We start from the raw sequence: 20401 nt of genomic DNA on the forward strand, positions 1-20401 counted from the left end.
AACGGTGATAACCAGTTATTCATGTTGTTAATAATGGTGATGCCCAGTTATTAATGTTGTAAATAATGGTGATAACCAGTTATTCATGTTGTAAATAACGGTGATAACCGGTTATTCATGTTGTAAATAATGGCGATAACCAGTTATTAATGTTGTAAATAACGGTGATAACCAGTTATTCATGTTGTTAATAACGGCGATAACCAGTTATTGATATTGTAAATAATGGCGATAACCAGTTATTCGTGTTGTAAATAATGGTGATAACCAGTTATTCATGCTGTAAATAACGATGATAACCAGTTATTCATGTTCTAAAGCAGAGTGAGGAGATGGCAAAGCTAGTGTAAGAAGGTAGGCTGTTTTACCTTTTTATTCAGACCACTTCGGTCTGTCTTTGTGAATCAAATCACTGTATCAAATGTTACAACATTTAGGGATTTATGAATTGCTGAATATTTGCACAAGCATCAGGCTAGTTATCCCAGACGTATTTGTTATGTTATTATTAGTGACGGTGCAACACACAGCACAGTTATGAAATCCAGATTAGCTATGTGGTACAGTGGGTCTACTCTAAAGCTGCCAAAAACAGACGCATTTCCTCTGACTGCACATGTGACAGTCAAAAATAGTGCACTATATAGGGGATAGGGTGCAATTTCGGGAAGCATTCCCATGTTTAGCCCAGCTGCCAGTTGGTGGCTTTTGCCTTTCCCCTCAGCTTTTAGTGATTCTGTTTAGCATGGTCAGCCAGGCCTGAGGAGAGGATTAAAAGGGGATTTGCTTTCATGTAAGCAAACACCTGTTTAAAGTCTTCAAATGGAAGTTTGAAGTCAAATGGTATCTTTCCCAGAATTCCCAGGTTTTCCAGAGATCTTGGTTGGAGGATTCCTTGCTTATTCCCTCCTGATTCCGGGAACCTTCCATCTTGCATTTCTGGAAAATGTGGGAATTCTGGGAAAGTAACCGTCATTTTGCAACCCTACTACAGTATCAACTTCAGCTTGATCACACCATGTTTGTAACGCTCGTCGTTGGAATGAGGTGAGGACCAAAGCGCAGCGTGGTAAGTGTTCATCATATATTTATTAAACCGAGAACACTAAACAAAATAACAAAGGAGAAACGAAATGAAACAGTTCTGAAAAGTGACATACACATAACAGAAAATAATCACCTACAAAACACAAGTGGGAAAAGGCTACCTAAGTATGATTCTCAATCAGAGACAACTAACGATACCTGCCTCTGATTGAGAACCATACCATACCAGGCCAAACGCAAAACACAACATAGAAAAGGGAACATAGACAACCCACCCAACTCACGCCCTGCGCATACTAAAACAAAGACATAACAAAAGAACTAAGGTCAGAACGTGACAGTACCCCGCCCCGTCCCCAAAGGTGCGGACTCCGGCCGCAAAACCTGAACCTATAAGGGAGGGTCTGGGTGGGTGTCTGTCCTCTGTGGTGCCTCTGGCGCGGGACGTAGACCCCACTCCACCATAGTCTTTGTCCGCCTCCTAACCTGCCTCCGTGGCCTCTTTAGAGCGACGACCCTCGCCACGGACTGAGGACCCTAGCCACGGGTCCCGAATGGGCGGGAGACTCCGGCAGCTCCGGAGTGAAGGGCGATTCCGGCAGTGCCGGAGTGACTGGCGATTCCGGTAGCATCGGAGTAACGAACGGCTCTTGCAGCTCCTGACTGACTGGCGGCTCTGGCAGCTCCTGACTGACGGGCTACTCTTGCAGCTCCTGACTGACGGGCGGCACTGGCAGCTCCTGACTGACGGGCGGCTCTGGCAGCTCCTGACTGACGGACGGCTCTGGCAACTCCTGACTGACGGGCGGCTCTGGCAGCTCCTGACTGACGGGCGGCTCTGGCAGCTCCTGACTGACGGGCGGCTCTGGCAGCTCCTGACTGACGGACGGCTCTGGCAGCTCCTGACAGACGGGCGGCTCTGGCAGTGCTCAGGAGAGACGGGCGGCTCTGGCAGTGCTGGACAGGAGGGAGACTCTGGCAGTGCTGGACAGGAGGGAGACTCTGGCAAATCAGGACAGACGGGAGACTCTGGCAGCTCAGGACAGACGGGAGACTCTGGCAGCGCTGAGCAGGCGGGAGCACCTGTAGGGAAAAGACGGAGAGACAGCCTGGTGCGCGGAGCTGCCACTGAAGGCCTGGTGCGTGGAGGATGCACCGGATAGACCGGACCGTGGAGGCGCACTGGAGGTCTCGAGCACCGAGCCTCTACCTGGCTGGATGCTCCCCATAGCCAGGCCAGTGCGGCGAGGTGGAATAGACCGCACTGGGCTGTGCTGGCGAACCGGGGACACCATGCGCAGGGCTGGTGTCATGTACCCCGGCCCGAGGAGACGCACTGGAGACCAGATGCGCTGAGCCGGCTTCATGGCACCTGGCTCGATGCCCACTCTAGCCCGGCCGATATGAGGCGCTGCTATGTAGTGCCTCTCGGCATAACACGGTGCCTGCCTGGTCCACCTCTCTCCACGGTAAGCACGGGGAGTTGGCTCAGGTCTCCTACCTGACTTAGCCACACTCCCTGTGTGCCCCCTCCCAATACATTTTTTGGGCTGCCTCTCGTCCCAGCCGCGCTGCCGTGCTGCCTCCTCACACCACCGCCGCTCAGCTTTAGCTGCCCCCAGCTCTGCCTTGGGGCGGCGATATTCCCCAGCCGGTGCCCAGGGTCCCTTGCCGTCCAAAATCTCCTCCCATGTCCAGGAGTCTTGCGATTTCGGCCGCTGCCCGTTACCACGCTGCTTGGTCCTTGGTTGGTGGGTGATTCTGTAACGCTCTTCGTTGGAATGAGGTGAGGACCAAAACGTAGCGTGGTAAGTGTTCATCATATATTTATTAAACCAAGAACACTAAACAAAATAACAAAGGAGAAATGAAACAAATCAGTTCTGAAAAGTGAGAGACAATCAGAGACAACTAACGACACCTGCCTCTGATTGAGAACCATACCAGGCCAAACGCAAAACACAACATAGAACAAGCAACATAGACAACCCACCCAACTCACGCCCTGACCATACAAAAACAAAGACATAACAAAAGAACTAAGGTCAGAACGTGACAATGTTCTATTAGATAGATGACAGTACTGTTTGGAGGCAAACATATTTGATATACAGTGTACACTTTTGAGTATTCTAAGCTACTCCATTCAAGATACCTTTAATAAGGGAAAATAATGGTGGTTAATACAAAGACTAAAAAACTTGGGGCAGGCTCTATTGATCTAAATCTACCCCACCATGCCAGCTCTGGATAATTCTCTCAGATCAGGTGGAGGGTGTTGATAAGGTCAATGAAAACAGAGTGGTATCGCTAAAGACGCACAGAATTCCTGATAATGATAATGACGTACTGCACCTATTTCTTCTCTCTCTCGCTCTCTCTCTCTCTCTCTCTCTCTCTCTCTCTCTCTCTCTCTCTCTCTCTCTCAGCCACCATCACAAGCTCCTCGGAGAATGACGACCGCAGCGGCTCCAGCCTGGAATGGAGTAAAGATGGCAGCCTGAGGAGCAGCGGGCACCATGGCCTGGTGCCCAGCGTGCGGGCCGATACATGCTCTCCCGTGGCGGAGGAAGACCCCAGTGGGCCTCCAGAGACCCCCACTCCATCTAGGACAGAGCACCCCACAGGCTCCTCAGCGGGGGCTGCAGGAGGAGCAGCAGTAGGACCAAGCCACCCACCAGAGGGCCCCGTTCCATACCCCACAGCACACACCTCCTTGTCCCTCATGTTGCCGCGGCCGAACTCTGTTGCAGGTAAGAAACCTTGGCTCTGGGTGATTCATTATGCGGAGAAGGGATATTATCAGGACATGCATGCTGGTTTGAGTTCACTGGACTTGTATACTGGTTTTAGTTATCTGGATTATCTACTGGTTAGAGTTTTCCAGACTTCTACACTGATTTGAGTTATATGGTCTTGTATGCTGGTTTTGGTTATCTGGACTTGTACACTGGTTTTGAGTTATTTGGACTTGTACACTAGTTTGAGTTATCTGGACTTGTATACTGGTTTGAGTTAGTATCGGGTCATCAGAGGAAGTGCTCCTTGATCCTTGCTCAGTGAATCTTCATTCAAATGTGACTCTGTTCATCTTGAATTTGTGTCTGCATTATCTCCTTAGGAAGATCTCTTAACCTGAGAGGAGTGAGTGAGTGAGTGAGTGAGTGGAAAAGAGAGAGAGAGAATTGTAGTTTGTTCTACAGCTAGCTGTTTGTACACAAACGTGCATACACAGTGGATTTTACACACTGTTTGCTCTTAGTGCACAAAACATTCATCTTTACTGTATGCTGATAAATCTATAACATTGCCATATAAAGAGTATAGAAGTGCATACAGGGCATTGTGTGGAGAATTCACTAAGGCCTCTTGCATTTAACGACCTAATTATTCCAATAACTCATAACCTGTTTTAACATCTTCTGTTGTTTTTGTCCGACGCAGCTCAAACAGCATGGACACACACACACGGACAAACACACACTCACGGACATTCACTGCCTCGTAAAGCTAACAGCCCAGGAGCCATCGGCCCCTTCTTTGCTCTCGGATGAGGAGTTTGTTATGCAGTGTTGCCCCTGAGGACTGAGTTGGATTCACACCTCTGATTTTATAGTTGGTTACGTTGCCCTGGGAGCAGACAGCAATGCCATGGAAAGACAAGTTCATTTATGGTCCAAATGAACCTGCTCTGTCACCAGGGGCCAGGGATACGAGTGGGGCTTGAGACGCTTCCCAAATGGCACCCTAGTCACTTCGTATATAATGAATAAGGTGCAATTTGGGATAAATAATTTCCCCTTGCTCTTTTACGAGAGGACTATATTAGGTTAAATGTGATGTCTTAATTAGGTTAATACATTGTGTGTGCATGAATCAATGCATGATAGAGAGAGACTATAAGGGTGAGAAAAAGTGAGATCACTGATTTACTTATTTTCCGTCAGTGGGAGAAGGTTGAACGTCATCTTGCGCTTTTGTAAGGAAGTTGGATGAAGCCATTACCTTTGTTTGAGTACCAAATGGCATCCTATTCCCTGTATTGTGCACTACTTTTGACCAGCTCTGGTCAACGTAGTGCACTGTATAGGGTGGCCTTATCTGTAGCTTCATACCAAACATTCTATATGGAGAGTATCCCACAGTCATCCAGAGCTATCCAGTTGATTCTCTTGTCGTCCTGTGATTGCCCCTTTCCTGTCCCTGTCACACACCAGTCTGTCACATCAAAGATGTCTGGACATAATCTGTAGGACACACTGATAGAGAGGGACTGACTGATAGCGAGTGATAGGGGGGGAGAGAGAGAAAGAGAGACAGTGGGCAGACTGAGAATGAGAGCGAGAGAGAGAGGTGTGATGTGATGTGTCGTAGAGGAGAGGAGTCGTAATGAAATTCCCATGGTCTGATTGTTGCCAAAGTGCTGAAAGTCAAGCTGTCATTGATTGGAGCTCCTTAACTAGGTCTGTGATGGTCATGGAATTTTGGATGATGGTTATTGGTCAGCCAAATGACCGCAGTCACTGGAATAACGTATAAAATCATAATAATTAAAAAGTCCGCTCCTGACTGCATGTGCTGCTGCAGGGAGGGGGGCGTTGATCTGCCAGGAGAGTGAGAGGGATTTGAGGCGATATGTTTTAATACTGCATCCTGTGACTTGTTACCGGGCAGACTAGAGTCTAATTAGAGTCCAGAGGATGGCGTTGCCTATGCAACCAAAGGCTTGTTTGCTATAACACCCTGCATGTTTCAGCAAGGAGCAACAAAGTTTCATCACGTTGTAGAGTCCATGTTATAGCAGAAATCGACTCAACCGCACCAATGCCCGGCCATCCCATCTTCAGTCAGCTGTTCGTTCCACACAAAACATTTCTTTTTACTCTTCTAATTACGTTGGTAACCAGTTTATAATAGCAATAAGGCACATGGCATATGGCAAATATACCACAGCTGAGGGCTGTATCCAAGCACTCCAGGTTTGGTTTGTGCCTAAGAACAGCCCTTAGCCGTAATATTGGCCATATACCACACCCCTTCTGGCCTTATTGCTTAACTGTACCAGCCCTAGCCTTAACACGCTGTGAGGCAGTGTTCCTACCAGGACTTCAGGAGTTAAGAGTTGGAATAGCTGCTGTCTCTCTGTTGCTCTGCTGACCTGCTGGCTCAAAGTTGAATTATTATGGACTGGACAGACACCATATAGAATGTCAGCTCACCTGCTAGGTGTCTACAAATGATGCTGATTCAACATGTAGAATCGTTGGGAAATGAACCGAAAATGACGGCTAATGTTCTGTGATCAGAGGTGATAGGACCACTGTTTTTAACCATCTGTTTTGTCCTTTAGACTTCTTTCTGTCTGCACATACAGAAGCGTTTGACCCCTTCTCAGGTTGTTGGATGTTTTTAGCCTGAGAACATAGGGTCCATTTCTCTGGGTGAATTAGTGGAGTCTGTCTAATGTCCCACAGCCCTGCTCAAATGTGAGATATACACAAGGAATGTATCCGTGTTGCTCAGAAGTATAATTTGCGCTGTGCGTGATTACAGCGGACATCGTGTCTGGCCTGCTACAATCGAGCTACTGCTGTGGGAAATCCAAGCAGTACTGTCTGCACATTAAGCTGTGGCTAACTGGCTAGGTCCAGATCCACACCAATACACCACCTGTCTGAGTGAGAAGACAGAAACCTGAATCCTACTCATTAAACCAAACCACCAAATTTCTTTGCTCATAAAATCAAACAAGCGGTTTGCCGTTTTCTCAGGGCAAAGCAGGACTCAAGTCGATTGACCCACCATGAGCGCACAAATATGCTTCATTCAAATCAAAACACAGACAAACTCGCAACATAACACTGACAATATGATCATTATTTTTGTACAATCCCCCTCTGGCTGCTGCTTGTCTTGTCTAGTCAGACCCTGCTGGAAGACTGGACTTTATAGGGGATATTTTCCTATTTTTGCTGTGATTTTGATTGACTCTCATGGCTTGTAAGCCCCTCCAAAATCTGTTGGAGTAAATCCCTAATTGTATTGTCTCTCAGCAGGACATGTCTGTAAAGCTGCTTTATACTCCATCCATTCTGCATAGTAATGTTGTTGTATATGTGTCTGAGTCACAATGCCTCCATTGAAATGTGCCATTTGTTTCCATCTCAAATGTCACCATATTCCCTGCATAGTGCACTCATTTTGACGAGGGCCCATAGGGTGCCATTTAGGACGCACACTTTGAATTATTAAGGCAGTCAGACTGGCAAAAAGCCACACAACCGGTCCGGGCATCATCCCATTTCTATTCATTTAAAAACCACCCAAAATAAATGAGATGCGACGGGGAATGAGACTGTGGGTTTAATTACAAATGACTGTAACATTGGAAGCCTAATCATAAGTTAGTGATGTCACACTCACACACAGCCCCTAATCTGACAACTGTCACACTCTCACTACCTCTCGTTGCTATGGCTGGGAAATTAACCCGCGCCATTGGGGGATTTCAGCAACAGTTCCAGCTGCACAGAGTTTGGCAACAGTGCCTGAATGCGTCCCAAATGGCACCCTATTCCCTATATAGTGCACCACTTTTGATGCACAGTCGCACACACTCTATGTCAGATAGTCTTAGGAAGAGACGGGTCGGAATGTTTTGCTTTCTTTCACTTGTTTTTCACATCAGACACCATAGCGCATCTCACACTACTAGAGACATAATAACTCTACAGAGTCATTTCTAGTGCTTAATGTTATGTTACCAGCAACAGACCACTCTATTTGGTAATGTGTTGTTACTGCTAAATGCCAGGTTCACCTCTATAAGGCTGTGCTTCAAAAGTGTGCACTATATAGGGGAATAGGGTGCTGTGTGACACACAGACAGTGGCTACGGGATAAGCTTCTGAAAACATCTCAGAGATTAATCTTTCCTAGCCCAACCCACACTCCATCACAGGTGCCACCGGCTTCAAAGAGGATTGCCTTTGACACGGGCTCTGTAACGGAAACTAAATATGTAAATGTTATTATAATACTGCATGTAAAGTGGTGGCTTCAGAGAGCAGAATTCTAAATGAGAACTGAGAGGGAGAGGAAGGGAGGAAGGTAGGGACTCGGTGCAGCTGAAAGAGATATTCTTAGTTTCTACCCCTCTGATGTGTGGGGGTACAGAGTAGAAGAAGAGGGCTCTGTCTTGGCTCTATTGTAAGCTCTTCAGATTTGGCTGAAATCCAATTTGACACCTCCATGCCTCCTTCATCCAGTGCCGATTCAGGGCTTTTTGGGAAAAGAATTCAGCTCAAAGCCTTCTGTATTCTTTGTTACGCTCAAATAATAAGAATTATATTTCAAGTCATCAGAGTTAAGCCATTTACCGTGGATTAGGGAATCAAAGGCTACATTAAGACTGGCCACAGGAATCCCATGGTCCAAAGACCTCCCGTTGAACTGCTGGTGGCGATTTCTCCAGACAGTAAAACGGTATTAAGGTGGTTAGTTGTGGAATGGTTCGGCCACAGCACATAGCCAAGGGGCACTCCACTCAACCTTGGAACATGTTGATTGGTGCATTGCCTAGGCAGGCATTAGTACTATTGTGGTTCACAGTCATGTGCCAGGTGCCCAGTCTGCACAGGTAGTTTTTGTCACTGCCCTGCTGCCCTACTCAGCATTCCTTTGTGTTACGGTGTCTAGGTGATTGTTCCTTTGTGGCTGGCAGAAGTCCGCTGCCCCCCCTCCAGAGCAGAAGTAGGCATCATTGACTGCCATTGTTCCATCTCCTGGTTACTATGGATCCCTCTTCATAGGAGAATACTTTATGATTACTGGAGCACATAGTGACTGCAGCAAACAGCTGCGTCCCGTCTCTTAGACTGATGTCATCTCCACGAGTCCCAGATGGACACACTCAGTGGTCCCCAGGTGTTCTGCAGGTTTGCTTATGTTACAGTCATTACAAATCATAAAGTAATGTGTTTTAACCACTGGTGGATGAGGTGATAAACCAGAACAGGCTTAACTGTTTTTTATCAGCATTTATGTTTTGTCTACTCACGTATGGATTTTATGAGGGGATTCTTTGGGTATGCATTTATTGTCAAGTTTCCAATTTGCTCATTGAGAATGTACATATATGTGGAGTCTCACTGTTCTCTGAAGACTTCTCCACTTATTTCTCTGATGTTGATGGTGCACGTGGTGTCCATTTTGTCAGCTTTGACCAATGTTCCCTCTAAGCTGTGAGTGTGCGTGGGACTGCGGCAAAATCAGCCCGTGCAGAGAAGCACAAGATTGAACTTCACTCAACTTTCTAAAGTTTTCCCTGTTCGTTAACACTATCAACGTTTGCCTTTACTGTGGGAATTGGGATCTAATCAATGCAATATTAACCACTTTCAATGTAACATCCCGAAAACGAAACAAACTATAATTTGTTAGATTTAGATTTAGGTTTTGTTGTAGGCATAGCGTATCGAAGTACGATTCTATTGTATTGACAGGCACTACTCAGGCCTGTACACTCGACAGACCGGTGTGCCATAACCAATCAGAGCTGCAGTAGGCCTACAGTGCTTTCGTAAAGTATTCGGACCCCTTGATGTTTTCCACATTTTGTTACGTTGTAGCCTTATTCAATATTATATATGTTTTATCTCATTAATCTACACACAATACCCCATAATGACAAAGCAAAAACAGGTATTTAGAAAATGTATTAAAAGAAACAAAATATCACATTTACATAAGTATTCAGATCCTTTACTCAGTACTTTGTTGAAACATCTTTGGCAGCAATTACAGCCTTGAGTCTTGAGTATGATGCTACAAGCTTGGCACACCTGTATTTGGGGAGTTTCTCCTATTCTTCTCTTCAGATCCTCTCAAGTTCTGTCAGGTTGGATGGGGAGCGCCGCTGCACAGCTATTTTCAGGTCTCTTGAGATGTTTGATCGGGTTCAAGGCATGGCTCTGGTTGGGCCACTCAATGACATTCAGAGACTTTGTGTTTAGGGACACTCTGAGGGTGAACCGTCCCAGTCTGAGCTCCTGAGTGGTCTGGAGCAGGATTTCATCAAAGATCTCTCTGTACCCTGACTAGTCTCCCAGTGAAAAACATTCCCACAGCATGATGCTGCCACCACCATGCTTCACGGTAGGGATGGTGCCTGGTTTCCTCCAGATGTGACGCTTGGTATTTAGGCCAAAAAGTTCGATCTTGATTTCACATAGTCTGAGAGTCCTTTAGGTGCCTTTTGGCAAACTCCAAGCGGTGCCTTTTACTGTGGGGTGTCTTCCGTCTGGCCACTCTATCATAAAGGCCTGATTGGTGGAGTGCTACAGAGATGGTTGTCCTTCTGGAAGATTCTCCCATCTCCACAGAGGAACTCTGGAGCTCTGTCAGAGTGAACCTCGGGTCTTGGTCATCTCCCTGAACAAGGCCCTTCTCCCCCGATTACTCATTTCGGCCGGGTTGTCCAGTTCTAGAGGAAGAGTATTGGTTGTTCCAAACTTCTTCCATTTAAGAATGATGGAGGCCACTGTGTTCGTGGGGACCTTCACTGCTGCAGACATTTTTTGGTACCCTTCCCCAGATTTGTGCCTCAACACAATCATGTCTCGGAGCTCTACGGACAATTCCTTCGACCTCATGGCTTGGTTTTTGCTTTTACATGCACTGTCAACTGTGGGACCTTATATAGACAGGTGTGTGCCTTTCGAAATCATGTCCAATCAATTGAATTTACCACAGGTGGACTCGAATCAAGTTGTAGAAACATCTCAAGGATGATCAATGGAAACAGGTTGCACCTGAACTCAATTTTGAATCTCATAACAAAGGGTCTAAATATTTATGTAAATAAGTTATTTCTGTTTTTTATTTTTAATAAATGTGCAAACATTTCAAAAAAACTTTTGCTTTATCGTTATGGGGCATTGTGTGTAGCTTGATGAGGATGTTATTTAATCTATTTTAGAATAAGGCTGTAAAGTAACAACATTTGGGAAAAGGGAAGGTGTATATGGGTTTGTGTCGTTCACTTTGAACTGGACTGTTTTACAGCATGAGCGGTCGCAATTATTATGCACTTGTTTTTAGATCAAAGCGACAGCTGCATGTACAGAGAGGAATACTATTCACCTTTCGGTGAAATTCGCCTTTTTGAATTCAAAATAGGTGACCTATATGATTCTTATAGAGCCGATGAAAAAAGTTTGGGGTGGCTTTGGATCACTACTGACTGTAAGGGAACGAGTGATGCGCGTTTGGAGCAATCTTTCAACCAATCGATCACGTAACAACAGAATGCAGCAGGTGATTGAAGAGAGAAGAGACAACCAATTTGGTAGTTACAGCATCAGTATGCACTATGAAAAGACAGTAGAGAGTGGAAAGGACTATGAAAAGACAGTAGAGAGTGGAAAGGCAGTTTGCCAGTTACAGCAGCCTGTCCCCAGAACGATAACGAAGAGGTAGGTGAGAAGCCTGCCCTCGAAGACGGGGGTGAGAAGGTGATGAAGTGTACTTCATGAGCTGTAACCGAAAAACAGCTGGCATTTGGAAAGTTTGAGGTGAGGGAGAAAGTGTGGTGGAACAATTATTGTTACCATTGTTAAGTATCTTGTTAGCTGGATCGAATTCTCCGTAGGCTAGCCACAGAAATGTTGAGCAACATTAGCCTATTTAAAAATATAACCCCATTTTTGGTGGTATCCAATTGGTCTTGTCCCAACTCCCGTACAGACTCGGGAAGGCGAAGGTCGAGAGCCGTGCGTTCCCCCGAAACACAACTCAGCCAAGCCGCACTGCTTCTTAACACAACGCCCGCTTAACCCGGCAGCCAACCGCACCAATGTGTCGGAGGAAACGCCGTACAACTGGCGACCTACAATATGTGGTTAATTTTCAGAAAGATAGAATTGGGTGAAAATGAGGTTTTAAACAAGTTGATGCCTCTATAGAGGTGAAAGGAACACCACACACTTTCCCTCTTTCTCACTTTTTCAATACAGTGGATAAAAAGGGGTATGCCAGGTGTATTCTCTGCCTGAAATAGATCAATTATGCCAACAAATGGTATCATGCTCTGCTGCTGGCACACTGTAGAACAGATGTCCACAGACAGAAAGTGTACAATGTAATAATGTGCAGTGTAGCCCAAAGATATTGCTTTAGTTGTGTTGAACTTGACAGTAACACTTGTGTGAGTGAGGGGGTTATTACATTTTTTACTCAGTGAACGTTATTTTTGCACACATGTAGCCTTGTGCACTTGATCAATGTCTATGGTGGCCACTATAATAGAGCAAAAATAGAATGCCTGTTTGTTTCATTCTATTTCTACTTTAAGATGGGTTTTTTTCCCAAGTGCAATATTTAGATGTGTGTGTGGTCACAAGCATTCTATTATAAAGGCTGTCATGGCTAACTGCAATATTAGTGTATTATTTTTTCTTAAGACTTGAGTGTCATTTGCAGTAAAGTCCAGGCAACAAATAACATTGGATTTTTTTAGCCGTGAGTTAGGTTCACATTAACCACTTTTTATTTTACACACAGAGATTGATCATGTAGATCATATTCTTTGTTGTTTAATTAGGTAAAAACTGTTTTTCTCCCTAGCAGGGATTGTTTTTGCATGTTTCAGTGCAACAAAAAAAGTTGTACCTTTTTGGGCCCTCACCAGTTTGCATCCCTGCATGTAGCCAGCCACATGTGCACATTTGTTCATATTATTTGCTAGTTAGTGAGTTATTAGCCCAGTTATATATAATTTGTAGTCAGCAATGTGGGAGTGATTGCTTCCTACAAGAGCACAAAATGTGTACATTTCTAGCCATCTTTGAAAAGCAGGTCAGGTAAAGAGCTTTTTCTATGTCTTAAAGGGCCAGTGTTGTATTTTGAGACAGGCTTGAATAAACTAAGTAGCCAATAGGCAGAGGGTAGCATAATTTGTCTTGTTCTCTGTAATAAATGGGGTGGGAATAAGGATTAATTGTATTTTGTAAAGTGGTTTCTTGCATCAAACAACACAACAAAATGTTCAGTCACCTCCTTATCTGACAGACAAGTGGATAATCTGGTTCATTTTAAGCCCTGCATGTTTTTTTGAAAGTCTCATGGAATGTAGGCCTACATTGAACACAGATTGGCTGCTACTGTAGGCTGAATGATAGAACCGCTATTTCCATGTTGATCAAATGGCCACATTAGCCTACTTGGCCACTGTTAAAACTGTAAATGAAAGCGGGTACAGCCCCAGTGCTCACAGTAAACACTCGGCAGAAGTTGCACAGCCATTTTACAAGTTTCAAGTTTGAGCTTAGCAGACCTGAAATTTGCTGAGTGCCGAAACATATTCGAGGGAACATTGCCTCTGACCATATCTGGACATTGACTGGCTCAGTTTGGAGACTGAGGTGCACCCTTTTCCCTACACAGTGCACTATATTTGGGTGCCATTGGGGACGCAGCCTGAAAGACAACACTTTGAAAGGTCACATTGACGTGAGCCGAATTGTCCTTTTTCACAAAGTTGCCAATGGGTGAAGAAGGTTAGAGCCAGAGCAAAGATAAAGACCTCTTCTTCAGGGATCGATCGGATCCAATTTTGAGCAGCCAATTAGCATTCAACTCAGTGGTGCTTATTGATTTATATAAACCTGTGGAGAGACAACCGAGCACAGTATGCTACCAGCCTCCAGTGAGCCATCTGACAGAGTTTGACTGACAGGTCCCAACATTGCTTTGCTTTGTGGATTCGCTCCTTGTGGGACTTTATTAGCATCCTTTTTTTAATTTCATCCATCACACAATTCAGAGTTCAATTGTATTCTGCCATGTAACTTCATTGGATGAACTAGAACTTGACTGTACTACATATCAGGAATATGTGGAATCTATACTTTTTTTTCATGGTCTGGATCCTGGTGATCCTCAAAAGAAATTCTGTGATTGTTAGGGTAAGTGTAGCTATTAAGCCCACTTTCATCTTTGAATTCAAATAGAAAATAAAACAATTCTGCTCTTTAATATGTCAATCAATTAATCTGGTTGTCATGTCCATAGCAGTTTTTATTCTAATCCAATCAGATGTTTTATTATTAAGTTATTTACAGTTATGTGTAAATTCCCACAAGTGGCATTGTCATATTGTTGTCCTTCATTCATCCAGGTGATTCTGTTTGTTGGTCCACCACCTGTACCTTTGTAATAGAACAGTAGAAAGGGAGATTTGAAACAGTCTTCAGATAGGCTTTAGGAAGTTTAACTAATGAACAAGAATATCAGTACAGCAAATGTGAATCGGGTTTCAGATATTTCATTGAAACTTGTGTGTGTGTTATGGTCTTTGTGCATGGCTTCTTATCCACAGAGGTCAGTTTTTTTTATAACCAAGTAATAATACACCTGATTTAACTATTCACGTCTTAATTGAAGTCTATGATTAGTTGAATCAGGTGTGTACTGGTTGGCAAGAACAAAAGCCTAAATCCACATTGGTCTGTGTGGATAATATTGGACACCCCCCTGTTATGAGTGCTACTTTCATGATGAATAGTAATTATCAGTTTATTTTACTGAATTTAGGTGAAGATTAATATAATCACATTTTATATAAATGTCAGTATGTACGTTTTTAAAATTAGGTGGGCTTATTTGGAACACCTATGGGCTTTCCGTACCAATTATGCTCAGTCCAGACTTTTCACATATTTTATCAAATATTTATTTAAGAATTTAAGTAAAGTCATAAAACCTCATGTGAGAGATCAGTCTTTCATTTTATCTTAACTTTTCAAACAGAAATTAGGACAGTATATGTTAGAAATGTCTAGACTTAAATTTCGGTGGGCTTAATAGGTACACTTAACTTAATTATTTCTAATAACATTGATATTGAGTCCTTCCATACATGTAGTTTGTCTGTATTGCTTGGCCAGCATTCTGGGGGATGTAGGCAGTGAAATGCAGGGCTCCAGTGAAGTTTGTGTGCTCTGGTCTGCTTTAAAGCTCTTTTGAATTCTGCTATGTGCCCTGCAGTATCTGCAGTGTCTTCTGCCTGCACCACACTAACAGGTCAGATCTAAGTCTCTGTGCCCGCGAGGGGAGCAACTTACTCCTCATATACTCTGTCATGTCTTACAGTGGGATAAATAAACGTGTTTGTGTTTGGTAACAAAATAACAGGGGGGAAAAACAGATTTATGCAGGCTGTTACATCCTCATTAGTTTATTTATTTTCTTCATAACAATCAGATTGCTCGCCATGCAGCCAGCGACAACCAGCGAGGTATCGAGCGCAATCTGTTTACTTGGTTACGTGCCACAATCTGTGTATAAGTGACTTTGATTTCCATTTTGCACTTAGTCAATTCCAGCTCAGGGCATTTTGACATGGCGGGTCAGAGAGGGATTTGAGTTGGGAGATGCCAAGAGGCTTCTGGAGGCATTAAGCCTATACTAGAGCCTACTAACTAACACTGGGTGTGTGTCCCAATAGGCACCTTATTCCTCCTATACACAGTTGAAGTCGGAAGTTTACATAACTTAGGTTGGAGTCATTAAAACTTGTTTTTCAATTACTCCACAAATTTCTTGTTAACAAACTATAGGTTTGGCAAGTCGGTTAGGGCATCTACTTTGTGCATGACAGCTTCTGATAGGCTAATTGACATCATTTGAGTCAATTGGAGGTGTACCTGTGGATGTATTTAAAGGCCTACCTTCAAACTCAGTGCCTCTTTGCTTGACATCATGGGAAAATCAAAAGAAATCATCCAAGACCTCCACAAGTCTGGTTCATCTTTGGGAGCAATTTCCAAACGCCTGAAGGTACCACGTTCATCTGTACAAACAATAGTACACAAGTATAAACACCATGGGACCACGCAGCCATCATACCGCTCTGAAAGGAGACACGTTCTGTCTCCTAGAGATGAACGTACTTTGGTGCGAAAAGTGCAAATCAATCCCAGAACAACAGCAAAGGACCTTGTGAAGATGCTGGAGGAAACAGGTACAAAGGTATCTATATTCACAGTAAAATGAGTCCTTTATCGACATAACTTGAAAGGCCACACAGCAAGGAAGAAGCCACTGCTCCAAAACTGCCATACAAAAGCCAGACTATGGTTTGCAACTGCACCTGGGAACAAAGATCGTACTTTTTGGAGAAATGTCCTATGGTCTGATGAAACAAGAATAGAACTGTTTGGCCATAATGACCATCGTTATGTTTGGAGGAAAAGGGGGGAGGCTTGCAAGCCGAAGAACACCATCCCAACTGTGAAGCACGGGGGTGGCAGCATCATGTTGTGGGGGCACTTTGCTGCAGGAGGAACTGATGCACTTCACAAAATAGATGGCATCATGAGGGAGAAACATTATGTGGATATATTGAAGCAACATCTCAAGACATCAGTCAGGAAGTTCAAGCTTGGTCGCAAATGGGTTTTCCAAATGGACAATGACCCCAAGCATACTTCCAAAGTTGTGGCAAAATGGCTTAAGGACAACAAAGTCACGGTATTAGAGTGGCCATCACAAAGCCCTGACCTCAATCCCATAGAAAATGTGTGGGCAGGACTGAAAAAGGGTGTATGAGCAAGGAGGCCTACAAACCTGGCTCAGTTACGCCAGCTCTGTCAGGAGGAATGGGCCAAAATTCACCCAACTTATTGTGGGAAGCTTGTGGAAGGCTACCCGAAACGTTTGACCCAAGTTTAACAATTTAAAGGCAATGCTACCAAATACTAATTGAGTGTATGTAAACTGCTGACCCACTGGGATTGTGATGAAAAAAATGTCATCTGAAATAAATCATTCTCTCTACTATTATTCTGACATGTCACATTCGTAAAATAAAAGTGGTGATCCTAACTGACCTAAGACAGGGAATTTTTACTTGGATTAAATGTCAGGAATTGTGAAAAACTGAGTTTGTATGTATTTGGCTAAAGTGTATGTAAACTTCCGACTTCAAATGTACACTAGTACACTACTTTTAACAAAACCCCTATGGTCATGTGGCACCCTGTTCCCTACTTTTGAGAATAGGATTGCCATTTGGGATGTACACAAGTACTGGGGAGTGGTGCACCGATGTTCACAGAGCTCGCAACTCAGCTGACCCCCCCCCCCCATCCTACTCCGACACAGGAGACAAAGAACAGAGGGATTCAAAGGGCAAAGCTGCACAAAAAATAACCGATTTTCATCAGAAAGGAACCTGTCACATCTGTGGAGCTTCAAAGCTGCTCCCAACATATTCATACATAATATCACATCAACCAGGAATGGTCTGCTGCTGGAATAAGAAGAGGAGAGAGAGAGAGACTGACTATTGGCACACTATAATATGTTGGGGCTTGAAAGAACAAATAAAGAAACATGACTTTACAGCATTACATTTTGAGTATTTTTCTTCTCTTACGTTAGAGAGGATTGGCCATTTTTGTGTAGTGGGAAATGGTGCAGCCTTCGAGGATCTCTGTCACAGGCGAAAATGTAAGAGCATCTAATGGCACAGTGCATCTGTTACACTGCCTCCTTGGTTTTAGCACTAACAGACTGCTGCGAATATCTGTGTTGCAGCTTTGTATAAAGGGATACCAATTCCAATGGGTCTACTGAGAGCACGAAAGGGGTGGAGGGAGAGAGGTAGAGAAGGGAGAGATGGGATGGTAATCTCACTGCAGTCCACGAATGTCAGCATGGGGCTTGAATGATGCGCTAGAGCTGGATCGCCGCGCAGACTTTCAACTTAACTTCTCTCTCCCTCCCTCCATCTCTTCTACTGTCCCCCTCCTTTCTGCCATCTCTCACTCCTCTCTTCCTTACATCATTCACTGCGGTTCACACTACCCTCTTCCTCCTCTCTCCCGGTGCCCTGGTTTTGGCTCTTTCTTTTCTCTATCCCTCTTTCACTTTCTCTCTCCCTCCTCTCCCTCTCTGTATATACTGTATATCTCTCTCTCTCACTTTCTTTCTCCATCTCCCCCTCTCACCCTCCCCTCTCTCTCTGTGTGACAGCAGTACAGGGAGGATCATTGATTAATTCCTCTGTGAGTCCGGCTGCCTAGTGCAAACTGTAATCAGCCAGGAGAGCAGCTCTCATCACATTCCCGCCTTTCATTTCTTCTTTGGTTTATTCACCCACTTTTTCTCCTCCGCTTGCTAAAAATCTGTGTGAGAGGTGGGTAGAGGGAACATTCTAATAAAGCACCTGTATTCATTTTGCACGGAGCGCTGCTAATGCTGTGGATGTTGTGAGGTAGGGAGAGGGAGAGAGAGCAGTGCCTGTGGACTGCCAAGCCCAGTCACCAGTTGAATGCGGCCAGTGTGCCTGTACATGGATGGGAGCGCTGGGGCAGAAGATTCACTTGGGTACTCTGGTGAGCATCCAGCCCACTGGGGAGAATAATTCTCTGGAGCTTTTCCACAAAGGGCCTCCGCCCTGCCTGCCTTTCAGCCTGCCTGCTCCATGCCGGGAGTGTTTTTAAATACCTGCTGCTGTCCTGCCCAGCTCTCTGGCTCTGCTGCCGCTGACCGACTGTAAGTAGCTACTTCAACCTCTAGTGTGGTAATACCGGTGGGGGCCCACTGCCCAGCACTAACAGGTTGGCACTGTTGGGAGCATTGAGCTCAAGTGCAACAAACGTTTTAACATTCTGGCTGCATTGTGTGAAGTGATTTCTCACCGTGCATGCTGAATTAAAGTTATGCTATCTCAGACTTGAGCTCTCATTTATTCTCATTTTAGAGCTGAAGTAAAATTCACATCATCAGGCTTGTGAAAAGTGAAACATAAAAGTGGCTGATCGTTGAGTTTTATTTTTGCCTATTAAAGTTCTATTGATTCCTATTAAAGTTATATTGATGCCTATTAAAGTTCTGTTGATGCGCGCTGCCTTCCCTGCGGGTTCCTAATTAGGAGAACATTCCTCCAAGTAAGTTGGAGAAGAGAGTCGCATACTGTCCTGTCTGTCCTCCCAGCTCAGCTGAGGCAGATGGAGTAGAGAGAGAGAGGAGGGCTTTGATTTTTCCTGTTAAAGGGACAATCTAGAATTGGTACATCCATTTAGCTGTTTAGCAAAAAAAAAGTGGTGTCTTTTCCGCATTGTTGTTGTTCCTTTAAACATGACAGCCAGGTCTCCATGGTGATTTCATTGTTGCCAGGAACACCGAAGACCTTGTTTAACGTTGTCTGTCTTTGTCTGCATGTTGCTAGAGGATGCCGGCTCAGACGGTAGGTAGAGTTTGAGGTTGAATTTTATATAACAAACTGCTAGTGTTTATTATCACTTCTCATTCTGATCCAATGACAGGAATTGTTTGCAGTCATTCTTCCTTCATCATGGCTGTTTCTTCTCCTGCTGCTATAGGCTGCATGTTCTGTGAGTTCTCTCTGTAATGCTGCTGTAGCCTACTGTATGTTTTCATGCAGTAATCCCTGTAGTAAGGCTGGCTTTAGTGAGTAAATGTGTCTGTTGGCTCTGTGTTGTGTTCCTGACATCCATATTAATTTGCTGAGTCCCAAGTGGCAACATATTCCCTATAAAGTGAACTACTTTTCACCAGATGCACTATGGGCCCTGGTCTAAAGTATTGCACAATAAAAGGAATAGCGAGGCATTTGGGATGCGAGGCATTTGGATATTGCTCACCACCTGTCGGCTGTACTGTACCTGGCTGCCCAGTGCCCACACCACCTCCAGGGAACTGCCAATGCCAGGGTCCACTGCTCCGGCCAAACTCCCGTTCACTTTCCTCTGCCTGAAATCCTGCCATCGTCACCCTGGATCTGTGTCCCCTCTTCTTCTCTCTACTTCTCTTTTCTCTCTCTCAGCGTATTCCGGACAAACCCTGGATTAGAATTTACGACTTATTGACATGATTTCCCCTGTGACATGTTTGTCATCACTGGTTTTAGCTGGTGATCATTGTCTGTTCAGAGTAATCTGATCATGTGCATTCACCTAGTAAAGGCTGAACTGCGAATCACGTCATAATTTTCGTGAAAAACACATGATCTCATAGTTTTCTCTCTCTCTCTCTCTCTGTAGCCACCAGTTCCACCAAGCTGGAAGACCTGAGCTATCTTGATGAACAGCGTAATACTCCCCTGCGGACGTCCATTCGGCTGCCCTGGCATAACACAGGTGGGAGGGCACCACAAGACTCCAAAGGTACTGTTAAACAGCATGTACACCTAGACTATGTCCTAAATGGTACCCCATTCCCTATATAGTTCACTTCTTTTGATCAGGGCCCTTTGTAGTGCACTATATACATACACCATACAATACAATAACTAGCTATTCTCCGGGATAGAACAAGAGCCAGCACA

General features: G+C 44.5%; 1 protein-coding gene across 6 annotated transcripts in view; it reads left to right on the forward strand.

Moving 5' to 3' along the window:
* LOC110520058 (protein TANC1) overlaps nucleotides 1-20401 on the forward strand; it is a 277467-nt gene that overhangs the window by 172034 nt on the left and 85032 nt on the right. For all 6 annotated transcript variants that reach the window (XM_021597043.2, XM_021597046.2, XM_021597045.2 and 3 more), the window contains 2 exons: nucleotides 3477-3800; nucleotides 20118-20240. In XM_021597043.2, the coding sequence (XP_021452718.2) occupies nucleotides 3477-3800; nucleotides 20118-20240 (447 nt within the window). The remainder of the gene's footprint in view (nucleotides 1-3476; nucleotides 3801-20117; nucleotides 20241-20401) is intronic.

Source organism: Oncorhynchus mykiss, chromosome 3, assembly GCF_013265735.2.
Source record: "Oncorhynchus mykiss isolate Arlee chromosome 3, USDA_OmykA_1.1, whole genome shotgun sequence".
Lineage (NCBI taxonomy): Eukaryota > Metazoa > Chordata > Actinopteri > Salmoniformes > Salmonidae > Oncorhynchus > Oncorhynchus mykiss.